Source organism: Antennarius striatus, chromosome 13 (assembly GCF_040054535.1).
Source record: "Antennarius striatus isolate MH-2024 chromosome 13, ASM4005453v1, whole genome shotgun sequence".
NCBI lineage: Eukaryota > Metazoa > Chordata > Actinopteri > Lophiiformes > Antennariidae > Antennarius > Antennarius striatus.
Window position 1 is genome coordinate 4,008,791 of NC_090788.1, and position 26,450 is coordinate 4,035,240.

Genomic DNA, 26,450 nt, shown 5'->3' on the forward strand with positions numbered 1-26,450 from the left:
TCACATTCAAACATCCATGTGATTTCTGAAATGTGAGAAATTACAGTCTAGTTTTTATCTTTTAATAACTAAAACATTTAATTTAATTTTAAATAAATTCCCTGAGGTTCCAATGAATATTTTCAGAAATTCTACATTTAAAACTCTGTTCAGTACATTTCACACCATAGAACAGTGACAGCACAGCATTGGCTAATATAAATTTTAAAATTAAAACATTTTTTAAAAATCTTGTTTTAACACTGTATTGTGCTTTCTTTAAAATAAAGGCACAGCATTTCACCAACCCTGAAATTATGTCCAACATTTTCTATTAACATGATGAGGAGTGTATGTAAAAATGGATCTGTCACAGTATTTACATATCTATACTTATTTTATGCTCTTTTACAGAATCTTTGTCAGCAAATGTGACAATTTGATCAACTTCGTCTGTGCTGTAATGGACCTTCATCTCTTCACCACGGACTTGACCATGATGTCATTGCACAGATGTTGACGACATCACTGTTTAGTTATCCCATAACACACAGAGGATGTATATGTTTGTGTTTACATCCACTGAACCCAAACTAAGGCCAGAAACACACTGATCATCCCTTCATCTGGTTTGTCCATCCGGATTAAACAGGAAATACTTGGTGGAATGGGGGGGGGGTCTATGGGGAGGATTCAACCTTAACATTAGAGGAACCCCAAAGCCTTTATTTACTAAATTTTTTTCTTTGCATTTTTTGTATTTAGAGATTAATTTAGACTACAGCAGTACAGTTCTTCACAACAGGGGTGAACTGCTGTGTACATGTTAAAATACGTTCATAAAAATGTCACAACATTAATTATGAAATGTGAAAATCCTAAAGAGGCTTAATGTGTTTGTCTGTAGTCTCTGTAGTCCACCCCCCAAGCCCGGTTTCATCAGCACGCGTACAAGTTAACACCTCAGTCATTAATGAGCGCTCATGTTTCTGATACAAAACAGATCATTAATTGGTTCCACCGAGAGCAGATTGTAACAAAATATTTATCAACAGTTTCTCATTGGTAATTATCCCAAAGAGAGAAGCACTAATAGATGTTTATCAGGAATTACATGACGACACCGGTTACAGAAGCTAATGAAAGCTCCAGAGATATACAGCAAAACATCAGGCTGCCGATGTTTCCTCATCGTCAGTTAATCTGATGGAAAGTTACGAAAAGAAAAGCAGGGTGCGGGTCAAAACTTCTAAATCACCACCAGACAAACAAAATAGTCATTAGCAGGCCCCAAACCAGGTTCATGATCAACATCTTAGCATGTCAGCAAAGCAAAGCTAACATAGAACAGTAAACACGTGGTCCAGCTGAGGCTGAGGTGGACATCATCACTTCTACATACTGTTCATGAATTTAGCAAGAATAAATCAATTCATGGTCAGCTTATTTCACAATCATCTTATTTCACACTGGTTCATCCTGAGGGGAGCATGAATTCATGTGACAGCAGATATTCAAAAGTAGCAAGAATCTTAAAGTATGAAGACTAGAAGCAGTTCTGTTCCAACTTGTTTGTGTTTTGCTAAGCTAAACGCGTTTGCTCTTGACACCCAGATAAAATTATTCACTTGGGACAAATATAAATGAAATTACAATTTTATGAAGATCTCATCATTTGCATTCTCCTGCGGGCTGTGTGATGATGGGCTGAGAGACTTCTGCAGGCCAGTGTCTCTGAGGACCTCCATTTCCAACATCCCCTAAATGGCTCAAGGGACTTTTTAATTCAATTGTTCTACTGGACACTGAGATGTCTGGGACCTGCAAGGCCTCCATGGCACTCATCACAGCCAAATGATGGCGTAAAGCCCACAATCTACACAAAGACCAGGGAAGAGGCAAAGAAAGAGACTTCAAAAGTGACTCACGAAACATGTTTCTCCTCTACATATGCTGTGAAATTAAAAAAAATAAAAATATATAGTTAATCTACTCAAAAACATAACAGTTCAGAAGATTGGAACTCCCAGAAAACTTAGGAGTAGGCGAGATGAAAATATGGTGATGCCATGGTTACAATGACCTGCTGACTGTTGTATAGAATATAAAAGACGTGTATGAGTCCACCTCTCCTCTGGCTGCAGGAGCTTCAAATCAACCACAGGTAAACTTGAAGCACACTCACACATAAGCCTGCAATAACATCCTCTACTGAACACTGGATGCTATGTTGATGTCCAATGCAATCTATTAACTAAAATAACAGCAGTGGGGGTTTTTGTGCTCAATGTTTGAAGCTATTTTGTCCAACTGTTTTATCAATAAGTGTAAGGAAAGAGTTCAATCTAAAGTATTGGTGAAGGAATGGATGGCCTTTTTCCAGACACTAACATGTGGTATGTTTTAAGGCACAGCAGTCTGAACCCATTACAGATAAAAGTTAATATAAAATAATTCTAACTTTTGGGATGATGGTTTCAGATTCTCTGTTCGATTTTCATTGTTTATGTGTTACTTCTGAATTCTTTTCTGAGGGCAGCTTTCTTCCACTTAGGTCAAATCAACTCAATGTAATGCTGCAATGTAAGCATTTATTGTACTTATTGCGTTTACTGTACAAATCAAGATGCGAAGAATCAATCCAATGTCATTCGTGCTGCAACTTATAAACTGCAGCGACAGAAGTGATTTAGAACAACTAATTAAAAGAAGTTTGTGGAAGTATTGATTAAATTTTAAAATGATAAAATGATTAGAATTACAAACTCTACGAATAATATAATCGCAAGCTTGTGATTGTAGAATAATAGCAACAATAATGAACAGATGTGTGATTCACCAGGCGAAAAAATAATTGTTTCATTGTACAACCAAAATGAAAATATGAATAAGATGATGAAAACTAAAAGATAAAACTTCCACTTTATATATTCCAGAGTTAGTATGATTAGGATTAATCCCAAAATGTGTTAATCGCAAAATTTTTAAAAAGGTTGATGCTATTTACAGAAAGCCAAGCCTTCATCCTCACTGACACGAGCACAGCAAATGATCTTTTTTTCTCTCTTCATACACAAACACAATTCAGAGATTATGATTCTTCTAAATATACATTTTTAATATTAAATGAAAGTGCTAAAGTCTTATTCTAATTTTCTGTGTAGGATCCAGGGTCCTCCATCTGCAGAATGGAGAACGTAACCGTCAATGCTGATCTCATCCTCATCGAGGGGTTAAAGGTCAGCCCACGGGCCTCCATTCCTGCCTTTGTCATCCTCCTCCTCATCTACATCTTCATCATGGTTTCTAACATTACCCTGGTGGTCCTGATAGCCTTGGAGAAGAGCCTCCATGAGCCCATGTATCTGCTCTTCTGCAATATGAGTGTTAACGATGTTTTTGGGGCCACCACCATCATTCCTCGCCTGCTCAGTCAAGTTTTCACCCCGATCACTGAGCGCTACATTCATTACATAGACTGTGTTGTTCAGGCCTTTGCTACTCATTTTCATGCAGGGACTTCTCACGCAGTGCTCATGATCATGGCTTTTGATCGCTACGTGGCGATCTGCAACCCTCTGCGATACGCCACCATCATGACAGTTCGGATGGTGGTGAAGCTGTCGGTGGCGGCCTGGGCGGTGGCCTTCATCAGCGTTGCGATCCTCCTGGGCCTCGCCATCCGTCTGACTCGCTGCAGGAGGGTTATAATCAACCCGTTCTGCGACAACGCCTCCTTGTTCAAGCTTTCCTGCCAGAATCTTCTCATCAATCACATCTACGGCCTTGCCAGCGCCGTACTCATCCTGGGGGCCTCCATTGGCAGCATCATGCTCACCTATCTGAAGGTCGCCTTCGTGTGTTTGCGAGGTTACAATAAGGTGTTGAACAGCCGAGCGCTGCAGACCTGCGCCACCCACCTGGCTGTCTACCTGATCATGCTGGTTGCGTCATTCTGTCCTATGATCATGCACCGTCGCCCCGAGTGGGCTGACCACGGCAAGGTGGCGTCCGTCCTGTTTCATGTCATCCCCCCAGCCCTCAACCCCATCATCTACGGGTTGCAGTGTAAAGAGCTCAAGCAGAAGATGGTCAGATTATTTCACAATAAAAACACGGATGCGGAGGGCTTGCAAAAATAAATCTAGCATGAAGAGCTCAATGTCGGAGGGGCTTGAGGTCTCCTCAACGAACACAAATGTATTTCCAGTTTATGATTTTCACAAATTTCACACACAGCTGGTAGAAGTGTAAGCAGAAGGAAAATATTTACTGTACCTACTGATGTCTTACTTTTTCTCATTTGTATGTGTTGCCACATCATAATTAAATTTCATATTTCATTTTGGGTTAAAGGAAAATGTTTATTGATGCAATGATCTATTTTAAGTATTAAACATTTCAAATGTATTACATATTATTTATTTTTCAACATATGGGGTAATAGATATAATAAATATAGTCACGGTGAGAAATGTTTGAATGTTTGAATTACATAATTTAAATAAAGAATGTTTAAATATGTCAGTTTGAATGAATCCTTTATCGTCTCAGTGTTTTCTGCCAACTCACAAAAATGACCAATTAATATTTTTAATATCATCAAAAAACAGTTACTATTAGTCAATCTTAGCGTAGAGAATAACTCCACTGCCGTCAACACTCACAATAGAGGTAAGATCTTAAGCCCGAGCCCAAGTCCAAGCCCGACCCGGTTGGGTTGTGCTTTAATACCCCCGGGCTCGGGTTGGGTCAGGCTTTAATACCCGAGAGCTTGTGTCGGGTCGGGCTGGATTTTTTAGGCCCGATCTTACCTCTAACTCACAATCACAGCACTTATTTCATTTATGTCCACACATCTATTTAAAGATCAAAAGCAACATTTATATTGTTATAACAAATGGAATTTGTTCTAGAACTCAGGGTCCAATATTAGGTTTAACTATAACTATATCAACTGCAGCAAAACAAGTTGAGCTTCACCGATGAGTTAATGAGGCATCTTTTATAAATGTAGGGTCAATAAAATATCAGCTACTCAGATAAGGTGACTTTTTATTCCTGCTGCAGTCAATCAGCTTTTTAATTTGGTTGTATGAGCCTGGGAACCAGAACATGTTTCTAACACACATTTAAATGAACCTGAAGGATTCCTGACTACCTGTTGAACAGCTGCTGCAGGTGCCATGACTGTAGTTTGGTATGTTCCATGTTTTGCAGCTCTGCTGGGGATAGGGGTCCTGAAAGCAGGTGAAGAGGAAATAGAGGGCCCCCTGCAGCAGATTTATATGGGAATATAGCTGCCTCCTCTGTCTGCTGCTGTGTTCATTATGCTGTAATCCATCATGAAGATGAAATGATTGTAATTATCTCATCTTTATCTCCTTATCCGCTTTGCGGGTCACAGGTATGTAAAATTAATGAAAGAAAAAGTTTGCCAACAACATTAAATATTTCAAAACCCAATTTAAGTCTTACATGCAGTTTTGGTCGCTAATAACACAACAAGTGACCAACAGAATAATTGAGCTGTCTTCTCATTTGCTCATACAACAGCAAATTACTCTCATCTTAAAACATCTCTACAAATGAGTTGTAGAACTTGTTGTCTGTCATTTCAACAACTTGTTGACATTACTTCTCTTAAATTTGTTTAATTTGAAATGACAGTGACATCATCGTTGACCACCTACTAGAAATCAGCAATGCAGTGAAGCTGTGCATCCTGAAGCTCAAATAAGCGAGGGATTACGGTGTCCTCTAAATAACTAAAAACAATCTAAAGCCAGTCAGATATTCATGGGATTAGATCATTGCAGTTTTTTCACGATCCAATAAAAAGTTGTAAATGGACTGAAACAATGAAAACAATCTTCATGGTCTGTTATTTACCTCAAGAAAACATGACACAAACAATACCGTTAAATGTGTGTGGAGATACACAGTCATCAGGTCATGGTGGGACTCTGGCTTCCCCAGTTCAGAATGACCTGCTGGGAGAAAAAATACTAAATATAAATCAGTTTTGATTTGACAGCATGTGATGCCTTTCAAAACTAAAACTTCAAACTCGATCTCCACCCTCTTCTGGAATTCAATATTTTCTGTTGATGGTTTAAAGCCCCTGTGGTGTAAAGTTGCTGGTTTATCCTAAAGGTGCAACATACTCAAGTGAGAAGAACACAAACACATAGAGGAGGATTCTGTGTAGTTCAAAAATCAAACTCTGCTGGAAATAAGGATATATCCCATAGAGACCTTGCTTTGAAATCACAGTCAAACTTTCAGTCCCATGTTGGGTTTGGACCTCAGAGGGTGGTGACGTTGACAGTGGGGATGGATCAGTGTGACTGATGGACACCGAGAGACTAAATCAAGTCTTGAAAAGTGAACACACTCTCCTTAACAAGTCAGAGCATCATTGCTCTTTAGAGGAGACCAAATAGGATGCTCTGGTTCCTTTGTGATCATTAGACCTCAACTTTAGTTCTCATCTGTGTTGTGTTACATGTTTTATTGCAGACTGAACTGTTTCTAACTCATAGACAATTGTTAAACATCTAAAGTAATGATCTCTGATGTCTGAAACTTTACATGTGTAGTGGGTCTTGATTTACTTGTTGCTGACAGAACAGTTCTGCTTTGCATGGAGAACATCACGAGGTTAACTCCTCTCAAACAGCCCATTGTGTTTGAGGTGGAGGGATTCGAGGTTCCACCAGGATACGGCTTTCTCTTCTTCATCCTGGCTCTGTTTCAATTCATTGTAGTGCTGTTGGGGAATGGAGTGGTGGCATTTGTCATCATCATTGACAAGAACCTTTACAGGCCCATGTTTATAATGGTCTGTCACCTGGTAGCCTGTGATCTACTGGGGGGCACAGCAGTGCTGCCTCGCCTCATGATGCAGTTCCTGACGGGGCACAACAGGATCCCCTACGCCTCAGCCATCGCCCAGGCCTTCTCTGTTCACACGTACGGAACAGCAGTGCAGACGATCCAGGGTGTGATGGCCTATGACAGGTATGGAAACACATGAAGAGAATCTGTGTCAGTGTCAGTGGTCAGGATACAGAACGAACTGATTACTTTTTAGAATTGAAGGTTTATAAAACCTGCTACAATTGTCCTTTAAACATATGTGACTGTCTTTTTGGGGAAATCTTTCATTTTCATTAGTGGTGATTTGCAAATTTGAACATGGAAGGTCCAGCAGTGTAAAGTCACCCTCTATCAGCTTGGCCTTTGTTTCTCATTGATTTTACAGCCAATAACGTATAACACAAAGCATTGAGGTCATGCAAAATAAATACTTCACGAAAAATATTATGGCTTTATGTCTTTTGATCAGTCAGCTGGTATTGGCTCTCTCTGACTTGTAACCCTTGTGATGGATGACTTTTGTCTTTTTTTCTCTCTGCAGGTATGTTGCTGTGTGTGAACCACTCAGGTATTCCACCATCATGACGTCAGCCCGGCTGCACACCTCCTGCGCCCTGGCCTGGATTGTTGCTGTCATATTGATTGGTGTGCTCTTCAGCTTCCACATTAACATCCCGCTATGTGGCACCACCATAAAACACATCTACTGCAGTAACCGTCCTATCCTGAGGCTGGCCTGCATTCCCACCCCCATAAGTGATATCTATGGTCAGTGCATTTGTTTAGAAGTATAAACATGAAGTTTGTAGTTTCATCTCTTCCTGCTGAATACACAGGATAAACTGAGGATGTATACATGAAACATCACAGAATGGATAATTTAAATTTTTTTAAATGTTCTTCTAGGTATGACGATGAGTTGGTGTTTGAGCACCAGCGTCTTCTTGATTGTTGCTTTTTCATACATCAGAATCCTTCACGCTTCTATAAAACAAAGCAGAGTCAATACCAGTATCAGCAGCGGCATCAACAATAAGGCGTTTCGGACGTGTGCACCACACATTATTGGGTATGTACTCTACCAAATAGCAGCACTCACCATAATAGTGAGTCATAGGTTCCCCTCACTCTCCATAAATATCAAGAAATTCTTCAGCATCCTGTTCATCATCGTTCCACCAGCCGTCAACCCGATCATCTACGGACTAGTCAGCAAGGAGCTACGTACTAGCATTGTCAAACATTTTAGGAAACAAATCATCCATAAAAAATGAATTTTTACTTTGTCATTTTTCTGATTATGTCTTAAAAATACATCTCTATCAAATACTAATGTTTATTTGCTGCTTGTTTGTAGTCTCACTATTATTATTACTTTGATTACAACATGTGCTCCTTGGTTTTTCAGCAAAATAATTGCCTCTCTACTGCCTGTTATATGTACTCCATATTTCACTTTTGATTAATAATATTACAATTTAGCTGTTGTCATAGTTTTGGGATTTGTATTTTTTGTTGTGTAGTTCATGTAGGGAGTGAATCTCTTACCTGGTGCTGGACTGTTAGTTGTTTTTTTTCTACCTTCCCAGATGCATTTAATCTCAGGTTAGGTAATGTTTTCTCATTGCCTGTTCTTCTAAATGACACCCACACACATGGATGTGCAGAAACAACTGAAAACACTGTACTGTAATATGTATGTCAGGGCAGTAGTTGAAGATGTAATTTTACAAATGCAACGCCAACGAACAACATCAAATTTGTGGTTTAGCAGAATGTTACTAAATTCTAAACTATAGCTTAAATAAATAGCACAGATATTTTTATCCACAAACACTATGAAGACTGCAGCCATGACTGGCATAACGGGCAGTAAAATTATTGTTTTAAAAGTTATGCCTTGCCACGTAAACATTGACGGTAGGATGGCCTTCAAAAGATTTCACTCTGAAAATTACTTTGAAAAAATTTGCATTTTTGGGAGCAAAAAATATGTTTTGTGTAAACAAAGGGCTAAAATGCAAAAAATGTATTATCGAATAAAACATTCTCAGTTGTACATTAAGCATTTAATGTTGCATCCAATTTTTAATCATGGTTTTTATAACATGTATTAAATTCTTCATGTTGCATTTTTTTGTCTGTGGATTGTTTGTCAGCTCCCAATGGAAATCATTTGCCTATTCTGGGTTGTGACTTACACTCTTTTAAATGTCTTGATTTTACAAAAGCTTTGTAACGGTGAATATGCTTCCGTCTGGTGGTTCTTTTTCAGTTAAAATGTCCTGGTCATTAAGGTTTTACAATGCACTTTACTTGAGGATGAACCCTGATTTATATTATAAACATGTGTGTATGAATTTAAGGTACAGTCTTCAAGTAGGTGACTGATCATGGCAGACAGGGAAGTATCCAAACAACCAACGCTAATGTGTCCATTGCCTAAAAGGATATCATTAATACCCCTTCTCCCAGCATTCTCCATAATACTTGTTTCCAGGCTGTATCCTGTCTAGTTGTAAGTAATCCTGATTTTTCACATGCTAGCGTCCAAACTGCAACACATCAATATGCTTTTCATTGTTCATCTCAATAAAATACATTTCTTATAATACTTTTTTGATCAGATCAGATTTTGTTGTTATGACAGTTCACAGTGTTCCAGTGACTTGTAGCTACCTCAGATGTGAAGAGATTTGTCCTTCATGCCTGGTAACATAGGAATGCACACACCACATAAATGTAACTCACCAACAACAAATGTTCTTTTTGACAAAATACCAGACAGGAGAAAATAAGTGTGAACAGACCAATTCATTTGCACAGAAATAAATATATCAAATATTAAAAGAAATGATCAAAATGTATTTTTACAAGATCTTAGCTTTGCATCAGTTTTCAAAGAGCTATTAAAAACAACTGCTCTGACTGAGGCATTGGTTGCCTGCAAATGGGAAATGGCAATTTATTGCTGTAAAATCAATCAGGACGATGGCCAGATTGACGAATGACTTCACATTACGAGTTGGAATGTAGGGTGTCATAATTGTAGATTCGCTAGAAAAATAAAATAGAATGACAGAAGTTTTTTTTTTTTCCTTAGAATTAAAACGGCATTATGAAGACTATGATTGTATGTAATATGAGATTAGATAGAGGCTGGATGGTAAAGGAACAAGATCTGATGAACTGAACATCCAGCAAAAGGAAGAAATTACTCGTGTTTAGTTTCTGGACGATTCCTAAAATGTTAGTGACAAAGGTGTAATGTAGTTTGGTAAGAAAAAGACATTAAAACACACAGGAGGATTCTGTGGAGTAACTGTTGTGTTCAAAAATCAAACTGGAAATATGAACATAATCCATAGAGACCTTGCTTTGAAATTACAGTCAAAACTTCAATCCCATGTTGGGTTTGGACCTCAGAGGGTGGTGACGTTGACAGTGGGGATGGATCAGTGCGACTGATGGACACTGAGAGACTAAATCAAGTCTTGAAAAGTGAACACACTCTCCTCAACAAGTCAGAGCATCATTGCTCTGTAGAGGAGACAGAACAGGATGCTCTAGTCTCTTCATGACAGCCTAGTTCTCATCTCTTTACTGTATATGTGTAATGACATGTTGAATTTCTCTGAGATGTCTGTTCATGAAATAACTGCTGCATGTTTGATTGAAAAATGAACTGTTGTTTCATTTTGCATTGATGCATTTATACTCTATAGATTTGAATTGAAATTGAAGCCTGATGTCTGAGTCATTACCTGTCTGACTTGTTGGTGACAGAACGGTTCTACTTTGCATGGAGAACATCACCAGGTTAACTCCTCTCAAACAACCCATTGTGTTTGAGCTGGAGGGATTTGATGTTCCACCAGGATACGGCTCTCTGCTCTTCATCCTGGTTCTGATTAACTACATTTTAGTGTTGCTAGGAAACGGTGTGGTGGCATTTGTCATCATCATAGACCAGAACCTTCACAGACCCATGTTTATAATGGTCTGTCACCTGGTAGCCTGTGATCTACTGGGGGGCACAGCAGTGCTGCCTCGCCTCATGATGCACTTCCTGATGGGGCAGAAAAAGATCACCTACGCCTCAGCCATCGCCCAGGCCTACTCTGTTCACACATATGGTGCTGCAGTGCAGACGATCCTGGGAGTGATGGCCTATGACAGGTATGGAAACACATCAGCATTTAGAATCATGCAATCATATTGTTCATGTGATGTCATGATTGACAGCAGACTGAAAGAAGCAATATATTTTCATAAAGTTTTAAACATATGACATGAGCAGAAGTGATTGGTTTCTTTTTAATTGATAAACAGTTTTGCTAATTTAGAAGTCTTTCATCTAAATACTTAAATACTCTAAAAAATTATCCTCAGTAGTTCTTGATGAAAGTCAACAAGACTGGTAACAATCTTATAAATATGATAATACTGTAAAAACATCTGCACTGCATATCACTCAGTAAAAGTAGTGAGAGATGATCACCTAATATTGATGCAATTTGGCTTTTTTCTGACGGGTTGATATCATTATTAACATTTAGGTTAACCATCATATATTTCTGTCATATTGAGAGCAGATGACATACAGAATTTGCTTTGGGATAAATAACGTCCCCACCTTCTCTCTCTCTATCTCCATTTTGCTGTAACGTCATGTTCGTTTTCTCTCTAAAAATAAAACAGTTCTCAAAAGCTAAAGCAGAAAGGATTACAAGATAAAGTGCAAGTTAAAAAAAAATTCTGAATACAAAATATTGAATAATTTTATAACTTTAGTTTATGCTTGCACATGCACATCAACTTATAATAAGAGCTACCCTTGTTTCTTAATACTGTAAACATAGAAATTGATAGAAAGAGCTAATATTCTTCAAAGTTATATCTAATGATGTTTTCTATGTCTTTATTTCTCTCTGCAGGTATGTTGCTGTGTGTGAACCACTCAGGTATCCCATCATCATGACGTCGACTCGGCTTCATACCTCCTGCGCCCTGGCCTGGATCGTCGCTCTGGTTTTGATTGGCGTGCTCTTTGCCTTTCACATCAAAGTCCCACTTTGTGGCACCACCATCAAACACGTCTACTGCAGCAACCGCTCTATCCTGTCACTGGCCTGCATTCCTACTACTGCTAATAGTATCTATGGTCAGTGCATTCATTCAGAATGAAGAAATTCCTTGCTGAGAATCATCAATTTTATTACATATGATTATTAGAATCATCCAGATCCAGATCAGGACTCTGTTCCTGACCCTAGATCTAGCACAAGCAGAACAGCCTCCTGTAACATTCTTTTTCTTCAACTTTTTAAACTGGGTTTCAAGTTCCTCCAGCTGGGACGTGAAAGCCTTCTCTTTGTTCTCCCACTCCTGCTCCTTCTGCAGCTGCATCAGCATCCATCTCCTGGTGGAGAGGCAACTTCTCCCTCCACCGTCTCCAATTGGTCTCAGACTCCTGTTCCTTCATCTTTAGGGCCTCATCTCCTCCATGTGCTTCATTCCAGACAGGCTCTCTTCCTATCATCTCATCCTGCTGGTATTAAACTGAAGCTCAGCCTCCTCCAGAGCCGCCTTCACAGTGTTCATCACGTTCTTATGGTCCTCCAGATGAGCGTAATAGGAGGCTCTCTCCTGCTGCAGATCTTTCTCCAAACCTTCATTCAGGCTTTGATACTGTCCAGTTGGGCTTGAAGGTCAGTGCTGCAGGAAGACTAGCTACAGCGTGGTCTGAAACTTTCTCAACATCTCAGTGAGGGTTTCCAGCTGGGGCTTCAGACCCTCCAACTCTTTTGAGTTCTTCTGTTTGGTCTGATTCAGCAAGGCTTTCAGACCACACATCTCCTTCTCCATTTTTTCCTTGTCTAGTTTAAGGGCTGCTGTGACTTTCAGGCCTTTCGCCATGTCTCAGAACGTTGTTCCTCTGGGATGAGCCAGCTGGACTTTCATTTCATGGATGTCTTCTCAATATAATTCTCTTCCTGGACTTAGGAGGTCCCACCTTTCTTCTGCTCAACCTTCTTCAGGAAAGCAATCAGCACCTCCACCTCGATCTTTACATGGGAAAAACATTTGCAGGAGTAGCTGGGGTGGGCCTCAAATTATGTGATGCTTGATATTACATTGACAACAAGAATCAATTCAAGAATAAAGAAAATAGAATGGTGAGAGGCCGTGGGATAAAAGGTTCAACTGACTTGCGTCTCAAGCCCTTCATCCCTCAAGCCACATGTGGCACAACTACTAGTATGTAAGAGGAGGTGCTGCTAGATCTCTGGTAGCAAGGTGTGGGTAAGAGAACCAGATATTCAGAAGAACCGTTCATGTTCTGAACTAGTTATTAATAAAGATTGAGAAGATTAGACTGGTTATACTTTTTTTTGGAATACTTTATGCAGCCCATACTGACTCAGACTTGACCTCCAGAGGCCTCCCAGGTGAATTGAGTTTGAGACCACTAGTCTACCTCATTTACAGGATGGAGGCCTGCTGACCTCAACTGAAGGAGTAGCTTGGTAGTGGAAGGGCTGTCATGACTGACACATTGCTGCACATTGCGTGGACAAGGAGTGCAGTGCCTCTGCAGTGGCAGACTGGTGATTGCTCCCTTTTTAAGAAGGGGGACCAGGGAGTATTTCAGCTATAGGAGGATCAGAAGTAGGTATGGTGGAGCAGCATGTTCTTAGTTCATAAGTAAACGGAGGAAATGTTGAGGTGGAAAGTTTACATGAAACTTTACTGAAACTAAAGAACTATTTCTTTGTTTTTCTAGGTCTGTCCATGACTTGGGTGTTGAGTACAAGTGTCTTCCTGATAGTTGCATTTTCCTACTTCAGAATCCTTCATGCTTCTGTAAAACAACGACAAACTGGAAGCAGCATCAACAGCAAGGCCTTTAGAACATGTGCAACACACATTGCTGTTTATCTGATCTACCAAATAGCAGCGCTGGTCGTAATTGTAAGTTACAGGTTCCCGTTAGTCTCCTCTAATAATAAGAAATTCTTTAGCATCCTGCTTGTCATCATTCCACCAGCTATTAACCCCATTATCTATGGACTGGCCAGCAAAGAGCTACGTGAAAGCATCATCAAGCATTTTGGCAAAGTCACTTGCAGAAAGTAAGATTCTAGTTTATCGTTGTCTTTTGGATAACTTCTGAGGTGGGTTGTATGTCATTACCCATGTTCCTACTGCAACTAAAATCTAAATTTCAGATGTGCTGTATACTGTAATTTATCCAACACCTATGACACGTTTACACCTCTTCACACTTTTACTCTCTCTTCACACTGTGGGAATGACATCACTTACATGGCATACACTCCTACTTTCGAAAAGACACCAGCAGCATTTGACAAATTTACTAGAACAGAATTTATCACAGGATCATTTGAGTTTAACCATGTGACCCACAAAAGCAGTAAAATACTTTGAAAAATCTGATGTACCCAAATCCATGTTACCAACAACACCCTGACACAAACATGCAACAACAACAAGGTTGTCTTCTATTTTACCCTTAATGTTGTACTGACAAGATAATTTCACATGACAAAGCCTTCTATGTTAATAAATGATTTACTTTTTATGAGCAAACTTATTGTTTGTATTACCAAAAATATTCCCGCGACTGCATAGTCATGCAAAATGAGTGGCAATCTGATTCTTAAATGATTGGATCTGATGTTGGTTCACCCTTTGCAGTTCAATAGCTTCAACTTTTCTAGGAAGGCCTTTCATTGGGTTCATGAGTGTGTTTATAGGAAATTATGACCATTATTCCAGAAGCACTTTTGTGAGGTTTGACACTGAGGTTCTGAATTCATCCCAAACGAGTTCTATGAAATTGAGATCAGAACTCTGTGGAGCCAGTCAAGTTCGTCAAACTCAAAAGCTGCGCATCCACATCTTCAAAGACCTTGCTTTGTGAACTGATAGGCTCCTGAGAGCGACCCATTCCTTCCCAAATGTTTGAAAAAAAATCTGCTTGCCTACAGTAGGTGCTTAATTTTATACATCTGTGAACATGGAAGTGACTTAAACAAGTCAGTGAAGTCAATGTTTTGAATAGTTGAGCAAATACTTTTGGCAGCGTATATATTGAAATGAAAACAGACAAAAGTGTAGCATCATCACGAAGACAGTGCCTGATGTGGTGATCTTCTCTTCTTTTCCTTTCGGCTTTTCCCTTCAGGGGTCACCACAGCGAATCATTTGACTCCATCTAACCCTGTCTTCTGCATCCTCTATTCTCACACAAGCTAACTTCATGCCCTATCTCACTACATCCATAAACCTCCTCTTTGGTCTTACTCTAGGCCTCCTGCCTGGCAGTTCAAAACTCAGCATCCTTCTACCAATATATTCACTATCTCTCCTCTGGACATGTCCAAACCATCTCAGTCTGGCCTCTCTGACTTTATCTCCAAAATTTCTAACATGTGCTGTCCCTCTGATGTACTCATTCCTGATCCTAACCTTCCTGGTCACTCCCAGAGAGAACCTCAGCATGTTCGTCTCTGTTACCCCCAGCTCTGTCTCCTGTCTTTTCCTCAGTGACACTGTCTCTAGACCAAACAACATTGCTGGGGTCACCAGTTTTGTACACCTTTCCTTTCATTTTAGCTGAAACTCTTCTATCACACATCACACCTGACACTTTCCTCCACCCGTTCCATCCTGCCTGTACACGCTTCTTCACCTCTTTTCCACACTCTCCATTGCTCTGGACTGTTGACCCTAAGTACCGTATTGGCCCGAATATAAGATGACCCTGATTATAAGACAACTCTTTTTCAAGACTCAAGTTTGAAAAAATAAATTTTTGAACACCAACTTTAATTTTTATACAGAAAATAATTACAGTACATCTGAAAAAAAATGATTATAACAATATATTTGAGAGAAAAAGCATGTTATTTTGCCTCATTCAAATCATGCAAAAACTGTCTATATCTGAACATTTAAATATGCGAACTAAAGTGCAATCACATTTGTAAATGAATGGTGAGTGGCACCAACCTTGCTACCATCCGAGAACCGTCCCCACTTTTCTCCAGATTGTCGCTACATTTCTCCATTTTCTGCTATCTCTTCTCTTATTTTCTTCTATTTTCTTTCTCATCGCTATTTTTTTATTTTTCTTCTTCGTGACAGGGTTTCGTTTTGGCCTGGGGAATTAAGTTCAGCATTCGTTTTAAAGACATCTGGCGCTATCTAGCGTTGTGAATGGGTATATTCTTTTTCAGTCTTATTTCAATGCAAAAAATACCGTCTTATATTCGGGCCAAATGCCGTCTTATATTCGAGCCAAACCATTCTGCTGCTCACAAATGCTTAATTCTGCCCTTAGTCTAGCTTCCACTACTCTTTCTCATAACTTCATTGTATAGCTCAATACTTGTATTCCTCTGTAGTTGCCACAACTCTGCACGTCTCCCTTATTCTTAAAAATGGGCACCAAAACACTTCTCCATTCCTCAGGCATCTTCTCACTATCTAAGATCCTGTTGAACAACCCAGTCAGAAACTCTACTGCCACCTCTCTTAGACACTTCCAAACCTCTACAGGTATATCATCAGGACCGACTGCCTTTCCACTCTTCATTCTCTTCAATGCCCTCCTCACTTCATCCTGACTAATGTTTGCTACTTCCTGGTCCACAACAGTCACCTCTTCTAGTCTTTGTTCTCATTTTCCACGTTCATCAACTCTTCAAAGTACTCTTTCCATCTTCCCATCACACTACTGGCACCTGTCAATAGACTTCCATCCCTATCTTTAATCACCCTAACCGGCTGCACGTCCTTCCCATCTCTGTCTCTCTGTCTTGCCAAACGGTATAGATCAGTCTATCCCTCTTTACTGTCCAACCTAGCATACAAGTCATCGTAAGCTTCTTGTTTGGCCTTTGCTACCTCTACCTTCACCTTAAGATGCATCTCCCTGTACTCCTGTCTACTCTCCTCAGTCCCCTCAGTGTCCCACTTCTTCTTAGCTAACCTCTTTCTCTGTATACACTCCTGTACCTCCTCATTCCACCACCAATTCTCCTTATCTAATTTCCTTCCAGATGACACACCAAGTACTCTCCTACCTGTCTCCCTGATCACATTAGCCGTAGCTGTCCAGTAATCTGGAAGGCCCTCCTGACCACCCAGAGCCTGTCTTAACTCCTTCCTAAAAGTCATGCAACACTCTTCCCTTTTCAGCTTCCACCATTTTGTCCTCTGCTCTGCCTTTGCCTTCTTCATCTTCCTCACCACCAGAGTCATCCTGCACACCACCATCCTATGCTGTTTGGCTACACTCTCGCCTACCACTACTTTGCAGTCACTGATCTCCTTCAGATTACACTGTCTAAACAAGATGTAGTCTACCTGTGTGCTCCTACCACCACTCTTATAGGTCACCCTATGTTCCTGCCTCTTCTGGAAGAAAGTATTCACTACAGCCATTTCCATCCATTTTGCAAAGTCAACCACCATCTGTCCTTCTGCGTTCCTCTCCTGGATACCAAACCTGCCCATCAACTCCTCATCACCTCTGTTTCCTGCACCAACATGTCCACTGAAGTCTGCTCCAATGACAACTCTCTCACTTCTAGGTATGCTCTGCATCACTTCATCAAAGTCCAACCACAATTTCTCCTTCTCCTCCAGCTCACATCCTAGCTGTGGAGCATACCCACTAACAACATTGAACATCACACCTTTGATTTCTAGCTTCAGAATCATCACTCTATCTGACACTCTTTTTACCTCCAGGACATTCCTAACAAATTCCTCCTTCAAGATAACTCCATTTCTGTTCCTACCTACACCATGATAGAACAACTTGAACCCTGCTCCTAAAGTAGCCTTGCTACCTTTCCACCTGGTCTCCTGGACACACACTATGTCTACCTTCCTCCTCTGCATCATGTCAATCAACTCTCTACCTTTTCCTGTCATAGTCCCAACATTCAACGTCCCTACTCTCAGTCCTATACTCTTGGCGTTTCTCTTCTCTCTCTTCCTATGAACACACTTTTCTCCTCTCCTTCTACGACCAAAATACAGCAGTTTGAAAAGAAAGGAAGGAGACCTGAACATCTGAACATACAACAACAGGGTTGTAATTATTTGTGTTTAGTTGCTGGTCTATCTTAAAATGATGGCGACAAACTAACGTATTCAGGTGAGAAGAACACACATACAAAAGGATTTTGTGTAGAAGCTGTTGTGTTCAAAAGTTCTGGTAAGAAGGGCATATTCCATAGAGAACTGACTTTGAAATAAGATTCAAACTTCAATTCCATGTTGGGTTTGGATCTCAGAGGGTGGTGACGTTGAGTGGGGATGGATCAGTGTGACTGATGGACATTGAGAGACTAACTAAGTCTTGAAAAGTGAACACACTCTCTTTAACAAGTCAGAGCATCATTGCTCTGTGGAGGAGACAGAATACGATGCTCTAGTCTCTTCATAATAGCCTTTTTAATGTTGTGATCATTAGACCTCATGTTTAGTTCTCACTTCTTTGTATAAGTAGTGGAATGTTGAATTCTCTGGAATGTCTGTTCATGAAGTAACTTCTTGTTTTACTGCAGGCTGAACTGTTTCATTTCACATTAATACATTTTACACGTTACAGATCACTGAAAATTATATCTGATGTCTGAAATATTACCTGTCTGACTTGTTGTTGACAGAACAGTTCTACTTTGCATGGAGAACATCACTAGGTTAACTCCTCTCAAACAACCCATTGTGTTTGAGCTGGAGGGATTCGATGTTCCACCAGGATACGGGTCTCTGTTCTTCATCCTGGTTCTGTTTCACTTCATTTTAGTGCTGCTGGCGAACGGTGTGGTAGCATTTGTCATCATCAAAGACAAGACTCTTCACAGACCCATGTTTGTAATGGTCTGTCACCTGGTAGCCTGTGATCTACTGGGGGGCACAGCAGTTCTTCCTCGGATCGCGATGCAGTTCTTCGGACAGAAAAAGATCGCCTACGCCTCAGCCATCACCCAGGCCTTCTGTGTGCACACGTACGGTACTTCAATGCAGACGATCCTGGGAGTGATGGCCTATGACAGGTATGGAAACACATCAGCATTTAGAATCATGTAATCATGTTGTTCATATGATGTCATGATTGACAGCAGACTGAAAGAAGAAATATCTTTTCATATAGTTGTAACAACATGACATGAGCAGAGGTTTTGCTTCTCTTTCTTTGAGGAATGCTTCTGCTAATTTAGTCTTTCATGTAGATACTTAAAAAAAATCATCCTGAATAGTTCTTGATGAAAGTCAACAAGACTGGTAACAATCTTACAAATATCATAATATTGTAAAAACATCTGCACTGCATATCAGTAAAAGTAATGAGAGGTGATCACCTAATATTGATGCACCTCTTGGCTTCTTTCTGATGGGTTGATATCATTATTAACATTGAGGTTAACCATCATATATTTCCATCATTTTGAGAGCAGATGATATACTGTACTAAATTTTCTTCAGGATGAGTGAAATCCCCACCCCCCCTTTCTCGCTCTCTATCTCCATTTTGCTGCAACTTCATGTTAGTTTTCTCTCTAAAACTAAAACAGTTCTCAAAAGCTAAAGCAGAAAGGATTACAAGATAAATTTCATGTAAAAAAATTCTGAATAAAAAATATTGAGTAATTTTAGAACTTACGTTATAGTTGCACATGCACACCATCTAATAAGAGCTACCCTTCTTTCCTAATACTGTACACATAGAAATTGGTAGAAAGAGCTAATATTCTTCAAAGTTACATCTAATGATGTTTTCTATGTCTATATTTCTCTCTACAGGTATGTTGCTGTGTGTGAACCACTCAGGTATCCCACCATCATGACGTCGACTCGGCTTCATACCTCCTGCGCCCTGGCCTGGATCATCGCTCTGGTGTTGATTGGTGTGCTCTTTGCCTTTCACATCAACGTCCCACTTTGTGGCACCACCATCAAACACGTCTACTGCAGCAACCGCTCTATCCTGTCACTGGCCTGCGTTCCTACTCCTGCTAATAGTATCTATGGTCAGTGCATTTATTCAGAATGAAGAAATTCCTTGCTGAGAATCATCAATTATATTACATATGATTATTAGAATCATTCAGATCCAGATCAGGACTCTGTTCCTGACCCTAGATCTAGCACAAGCAGAACAGCCTCCTGTAACATTCTTTTTCATCAACTTTTTAAACTGGGATTCAAGTTCCTCCAGCTGGGACGTGAAAGCCTTCTCTTTGTTCTCCCACTCCTGCTCCTTCTGCAGCAGCATCAGCATCCATCTCCTGGTGGAGAGGCAACTTCTCTCCAAAAAAAATCACTACTGCTTTTTTTTCATAGTTTGTGCAGCCCAGACTAATCCAGACTTGACCTCCAGAAGCCTCCTAGGTAAGTTAAGTTTGAGACCACTAGTCTACACCTTTTACAGGATGGAGGCCTGCTGACCTCAACTGAAGGAGTAATTTGGCAGTGGAAGGAAAACTTCAATCCCACTAACATACATTCAATCCAGTCATGTTGAAGGGCTGTCATGACTGACACGTTGCTGCACATTGCATAGACGGGGAGTGCAGTGCCTCTGCAGTGGCAGACTGGTGATTGCTCCCTTTTTAAGAAGGGGGACCAGGGAGTATTTTAGCTATAGGAGGATCAGAAGTAGGTATGATGAAGCAATATGTCCTGAGTCCATAAATACTGAGTTCATAAGTACACGGAGGAAAGATTGAGGTGGAAAGTTTACATGAAACTTTGTTGAAACTAAAGAACTATTTCTTTGTTTTTGTAGGTCTGTCCATTACGTGGGTCTTCAGTACAAGTGTCTTCCTCACAGTTGCATTTTCCTACTTCAAAATCCTTCATGCTTCTGTACAACGAAGACAAACTGGAAGCAGCATCAACAGCAAGGCCTTTAGAACATGTGCAACACACATTGCTGTTTATCTGATCAACCAAATAGCATCACTGGCCATAATTGTAAGTTACAGGGTCCCGTCAGTGTCTTCTAATAACAAGAAATTCTTTAGCATCCTGGTCGTCATCATTCCACCAGCAATTAACCCCATTATCTATGGACTGGCCAGCAAGGAGCTACGTGAAAGCATCATCAAGTGTTTTGGCAAAGTCACTTGCAGAAAATAAGATTCTAGTTTTATCATTGTATTTGGATAACTTCTGAGGTGTGTCGTATGTCATTACCCATGTTCCTGCTGCAACTAAAATCTAAACTAAAATTAGAAGTGCTGTATTCTGCAATTTTTCCAACACCTATGACACGTTTACACCAAATGTGACGAAAAGTTTCTCATCTTTCTCTTCACACTGTGGGAATTACATCACAGGATCATTCACACGTCACTTACATGACATACACTCCTCCTTTCAAAAAGACACCAGCAGCATTTGCCAGATTTACTAGAACAGAATTTATGACGGGATCGTTTGAATTTAACCATGTTACCCAAAAAAGCAGTAAAATACTTTGAAAAATCTAATGTACCTAAATCCATGTTACCAACAACATCCTGACACAGACATGCAACAACAACAAGCTTGAACACCTGAAATCAATGATTTGAATAGCTGAGCAACCACTTTTGGCAGTGTATATATTGAAATGAAAATAGACAAAAGTGTAGCATCATCATGAAGACAGTGCCTGATGTGGTGACACAGAAGTTTAAAAAGAAGAGAACGAGACCTGAACATCTGAACATCCAACAACATGTTGTAATTATTTGTGTTTCGTTGCTGGTTTATCTTAAAATGATGGCGACAAACTAACATATTCAGGTGAGAATAACACACATACAAGAGGTTCTGTGTAGACGCTGTTGTGTTCAAAAGTCAAACTCTCTTCTGGTAAGAAGGGCATATTCCATAGAGAACTGTCTTTGGAATCAGAGTCAAACTTTCCATCCCATGTTGGGTTTGGAACTCAGAGGGTGGTGACGTTGACAGTGGGGATGGATCAGTGTGACTGATGGACACTGAGAGACTAACCAAGTCTTGAAAAGTGAACACACTCTCCTTAACAAGTCAGAGCATCATTGCTCTGTGGAGGAAACAGAACAGGATTCTCTGGTCTCTTCATACCAGCCTTTCTAATGTTGTGATCGTTAGACCTCACCTTTAGTTCTCACCTCTTTACTGTATTTATGTAATGACGTGTTGAATGTCTGTTCATGAAATAACTGCTGCATGTTTGACTGCAAACTGAACTGTTGTTTCATTTCACATTGATGCATTAACACTTTTTAGATTTGAATTGATATTGAAGCCTTATTTCTCGATCATTACCTGTCTGACTTGTTGGTGACAGAACGGTTCTGCTTTGCATGGAGAACATCACCAGGTTAACTCCTCTCAAACAACCCATTGTGTTTGAGCTGGAGGGATTTGATGTTCCACCAGGATATGGCTCTCTGCTCTTCATCCTGGTTCTGATTAACTACATTTTAGTGTTGCTAGGAAACGGTGTGGTGGCACTTGTCATCATCATAGACAAGAACCTTCACAGACCCATGTTTGTAATGGTCTGTCACCTGCTAGCCTGTGATCTACTGGGGGGCACAGCAGTGCTGCCTCGCCTCATGATGCACTTCCTGATGGGGCAGAAAAAGATCACCTACGCCTCAGCCATCACCCAGGCCTACTCTGTTCACACATATGGTGCTGCAGTGCAGACGTTCCTGGCAGTGATGGCCTATGACAGGTATGGAAACACATCAGCATTTAAAATCATGCAATCATATTGTTCATGTAATGTCATGATTGACAGCACACTGAAAGAAACAATATATTTTCATAAAGTTTCAAACATATGTCATGAGCAGAAGTGGTTTTTCTCTGTGTCTTTTGCTAATTTAGAAGTCTTTCATCTAAATACTTAAAAAATCCTCCTCAATAGTTTTTGATGAGAGTCAACAAAACTGGTAACAATCTTCTAAATATTATATTATAAAAACATCTGCACTGCATATCAGTAAAAGTAATGAGAGATGATCACCTAATTTTGATGCACCTCTTGGTTTTTTTCTGACAGGTTATATCATTATTAACATTTAGGTTAACCATCATATATTTGTATCATATTGAGAGCAGATGACATACAGAATTTGCTTTGGGATAAATAACGTCCCCACCTTCTCTCTCTCTATCTCCATTTTGCTGTAACGTCATGTTCGTTTTCTCTCTAAAAATAAAACAGTTCTCAAAAGCTAAAGCAGAAAGGATTACAAGATAAATTTCAAGTAAAAAAAAAATTCTGAATACAAAATAGTGAATAATTTTATAACTTTAGTTTATGCTTGCACATGCACATCAACTAATAATAAGAGCTACCCTTGTTTCTTAATACTGTACACATAGAAATTGGTAGAAAGAGCTAATATTCTTCAAAGTTACATCTAATGATGTTTTCTATGTCTTTATTTCTCTCTGCAGGTATGTTGCTGTGTGTGAACCACTCACGTATCCCATCATCATGACGTCGACTCGGCTTCATACCTCCTGCGCCCTGGCGTGGATCATCGCTCTGGTGTTGATTGGCGTGCTCTTTGCCCTACACATCAACGTCCCACTTTGTGGCACCACCATCAAACACGTCTACTGCAGCAACCGCTCTATCCTGTCACTGGCCTGCAATCCTACTCCTGCTAATAGTATCTATGGTCAGTGCATTTGTTTAGAATGAAGATAAAGAAATTCCTTGCTGAGAATCATCTATTATATTACATATGATTATTAGAATCATACTTCAGATCCAGATCAGGACTTTGTTCCTGACCCTAGATCTAGCACAAGCAGAACAGCCTCCTGTAACATTCTTTTTCTTCAACTTTTAAAACTGCAATTCAAGTTTCTCCAGCTGGGACGTGAAAGCCTTCTCTTTGTTCTCCCACCCCTGCTCCTTCTGTATCAGCATCAGCAAACATTGAGGTGGAAAGTTAGCATAAAACTTTACTGAAACTAAAGAACTCTTTCTTTGTTTTTCTAGGTCTGTCCATGACTTGGGTGTTGAGTACAAGTGTCCTCCTGATAGTTGCATTTTCCTACTTCAGAATCCTTCATGCTTCTGTAAAACAACGACAAACTGGAAGTAGTATCAACAGCAAGGCCTTTCGAACATGTGCAACACACATTACTGTTTACCTGAACTACCAATTAGCAGCACTGGTCGTTCTTGTAAGTTACAGGGTCCCCTCAATGTCTTCTAATAACAAGAAATTCTTTGGCATCCTGCTTATCATCATTCCACCAGCAATTAACCCCATTATCTATGGACTGGCCAGCAAAGAGCTACGTGAAAGCATCATCAAGCATTTTGGCAAAATCACTCGCAGAAAGTAGGATTCTAGTTTTATCATTGTATTTTGGATAACTTCTGAGGTGGGTTGTATGTCATTACCCATGTTCCTTATCCAACTAAAATCTAAATTTTAGAAGTGCTGTATACTGTAATTTTTCCAGCACCTATGGCACGTTTACACCAAATCCGATGAAAAGATGAAAACATTCTCATCTCTGTCTTCACACTGTGGGAATGAACTCACTTACATGACATACACTGCTACATTTGAAAAGACACCAGCAGCATTTCCAGATTTACTTGAACAGAATTTATCATGGGATTGTTTGAATTTAACCATGTTACCTACAAAAGCAGCAAAAAAAATTAATGTAACCAAATCCATGTTACCAACAACATCCTGACACAGACATGCAGCTATGCAGTCTTCTATTTTTCTCATAATGTTGTACTGACAGGATAATTTTACATGACAAAGCCTTCTATGTTAATAAATGTTTTACTTTTTACAAGCAAACTGATTGTTTAAAGACTGTTTTCTGCTTATATCAAATGTCAGCCACTTCACAAGATGAAAACAATAACATAATATTGACAATTCTCTTGAAAAATCAAATTCAAAACTGACATTAAAATATTCTTTAATGGGCTTGCGCAAATTCTTATGAATAGCTCTTATCAAAAAAACATTCACTTCCTCAATGGTAAACAGGTTGATAAACTAAGAAAATGAGAAATTAAGTAAAACATGGAAAGGAAATTATTTCATTGCAAAAATTAATGTACCAAAGTTTAAGTCTGAAAACTTAGAATATTTTAAACATTACCCCCTCGTTGTTTGCGGTCGATGCGTTCCAGGAACCACACGTGATTGAAGAATCCGCGATTGAGATCGCGATCTATTTATGTTATTATTTACGGTAATTTAAATGTTTACGAACCCTACCCATACTGATATTAAACGATTGGATCTGATGTTGGTTCACCCTTTGCAGTTCAATAGCTTTAACTTTTCTAGGAAGGCCTTTCATTGGGTTCATGAGTGTGTTTATAGGAAATTATGATGACCAATCTTCCAGAAGCGCTTTTGCCAGGTTTGACACAAAGGTTCTGCGAGAAGGCCTGATTCTCAGTCTCTACTTTAATTCATCCCAAAGGTGTTCTGTCAGACTGAGAGGTCACAACTCTTTGGAGCCAGTCAAGTTTGTCAAACTCAAAACATGCCCATCTATTATCTTACCTTGCTTTGTGCACTGATATGCTCCTGAGAGAGACCCATTCTTTCACAAATGTTTGAAAAAAGAAACCAGATGCCTACAGTAGGTGCTTGATTTATACATGTGTGAACATGGAAGTGAGTGAAACACCTGGAATCAATTTTTTGAATACCTGAGCAAATACTTTTAGCAGTGTATATGCTGAAGTGAAAATAGACAAAAGTGTAGCATCATCATGAAGACAGTGCCTGATGTGGTGACACAGAAGTTTAAAAAGAAGAGAACGAGACCTGAACATCTGAACATCCAACAACATGTTGTAATTATTTGTGTTTCATGCTGGTCTATCTTAAAATGATGGCGACAAACTAATGTATTCAGGTGAGAAGAACACACATACAGGAGGATTCTGTGTAGATGCTGTTGTTTTCAAAAGTCAAACTCTGTTCTTTGAGGCAACTTTGAGGCAGATGGGCTACAGCAGCAGAAGACCACGCCGGGTGCCACTCCTTTCAGCTAAGGACAGGAAACTGAGGCTACAATTTGCACAAGCTCATTGAAATTGGACAATAGAAGATTGGAAAAACGTTGCCTGGTCTGATGAGTCTCGATTTCTGCTGCGACATTCGGATGGTAGGGTCAGAATTTGGCGTCAACAACAAGAAAGCATGGGTCCATCCTGCCTTGTATCAACGGTTCAGGCTGGTGGTGGGGGTGTAATGGTGTGGGGAATATTTTCTTGGCACTCTTTGGGCCCCTTGGTACCAATTGAGCATAGTTGCAACGCCACAGCCTACCTGAGTATTGTTGCTGACCATGTCCATCCCTTTATGACCACAATATACCCAACTTCTGATGGCTACTTTCAGCAGGATAATGCACCATGTGATAAAGCTGGAATCATCTCAGACTGGTTTCTTGAACATGACAATGAGTCGCTGTACTCAAATGGCCTCCACAGTCACCAGATCTCAATCCAATAGAGAATCTTTGGGATGTGGTGGAACGGGAGATTC

The 26,450-nt window shown here is 39.8% G+C and overlaps 5 protein-coding genes across 5 annotated transcripts; all 5 read left to right on the forward strand.

The window, feature by feature from the left end:
* The first annotated feature begins 2,013 nt into the window (after positions 1–2,013).
* On the forward strand, positions 2,014–4,413 carry LOC137606343 (olfactory receptor 51E1-like). Its single transcript, XM_068331567.1, has 2 exons — positions 2,014–2,143; positions 3,144–4,413. The coding sequence occupies exon 2, from the start codon at positions 3,168–3,170 to the stop codon at positions 4,119–4,121; it is 954 nt and encodes a 317-aa protein (XP_068187668.1). The 5' UTR covers positions 2,014–2,143; positions 3,144–3,167; the 3' UTR covers positions 4,122–4,413.
* Positions 4,414–6,315: 1,902 nt separating this feature from the next.
* Positions 6,316–8,135, forward strand: LOC137606413 (olfactory receptor 2K2-like). Its single transcript, XM_068331663.1, has 4 exons — positions 6,316–6,325; positions 6,582–7,002; positions 7,403–7,629; positions 7,768–8,135. The coding sequence occupies exons 1-4, from the start codon at positions 6,316–6,318 to the stop codon at positions 8,133–8,135; spliced, it is 1,026 nt and encodes a 341-aa protein (XP_068187764.1).
* Positions 8,136–10,636: 2,501 nt separating this feature from the next.
* Positions 10,637–14,001, forward strand: LOC137606414 (olfactory receptor 2K2-like; the record flags this gene model as incomplete). The annotated part of the gene is made up of 3 exons (XM_068331664.1): positions 10,637–11,040; positions 11,799–12,025; positions 13,649–14,001. Coding segments are annotated over 3 exons (984 nt in total), but the record flags the coding sequence as incomplete, so codon positions are not given.
* A 4,563-nt stretch (positions 14,002–18,564) lies between these two features.
* Positions 18,565–21,048, forward strand: LOC137606415 (olfactory receptor 2K2-like; the record flags this gene model as incomplete). The annotated part of the gene is made up of 3 exons (XM_068331665.1): positions 18,565–18,962; positions 19,711–19,937; positions 20,696–21,048. Coding segments are annotated over 3 exons (978 nt in total), but the record flags the coding sequence as incomplete, so codon positions are not given.
* Positions 21,049–22,217: 1,169 nt separating this feature from the next.
* Positions 22,218–24,258, forward strand: LOC137606416 (olfactory receptor 2K2-like; the record flags this gene model as incomplete). The annotated part of the gene is made up of 3 exons (XM_068331667.1): positions 22,218–22,621; positions 23,353–23,579; positions 23,906–24,258. Coding segments are annotated over 3 exons (984 nt in total), but the record flags the coding sequence as incomplete, so codon positions are not given.
* Between the last annotated feature and the right edge of the window lie 2,192 nt (positions 24,259–26,450).

What these genes read in the sequence shown, in the direction of transcription:
- LOC137606343 (XM_068331567.1), top strand. Translation starts at nt 3,168, where the DNA reads ATGGAGAACGTAACCGTCAATGCTGATCTCATCCTCATCGAGGGGTTA.
- LOC137606413 (XM_068331663.1), top strand. An exon ending in GGTGTGATGGCCTATGACAG is followed by an intron (nt 7,003 to 7,402) that starts GTATGGAAACAC and finishes TTCTCTCTGCAG; the next exon opens with GTATGTTGCTGTGTGTGAAC. An exon ending in CCCCATAAGTGATATCTATG is followed by an intron (nt 7,630 to 7,767) that starts GTCAGTGCATTT and finishes ATGTTCTTCTAG; the next exon opens with GTATGACGATGAGTTGGTGT.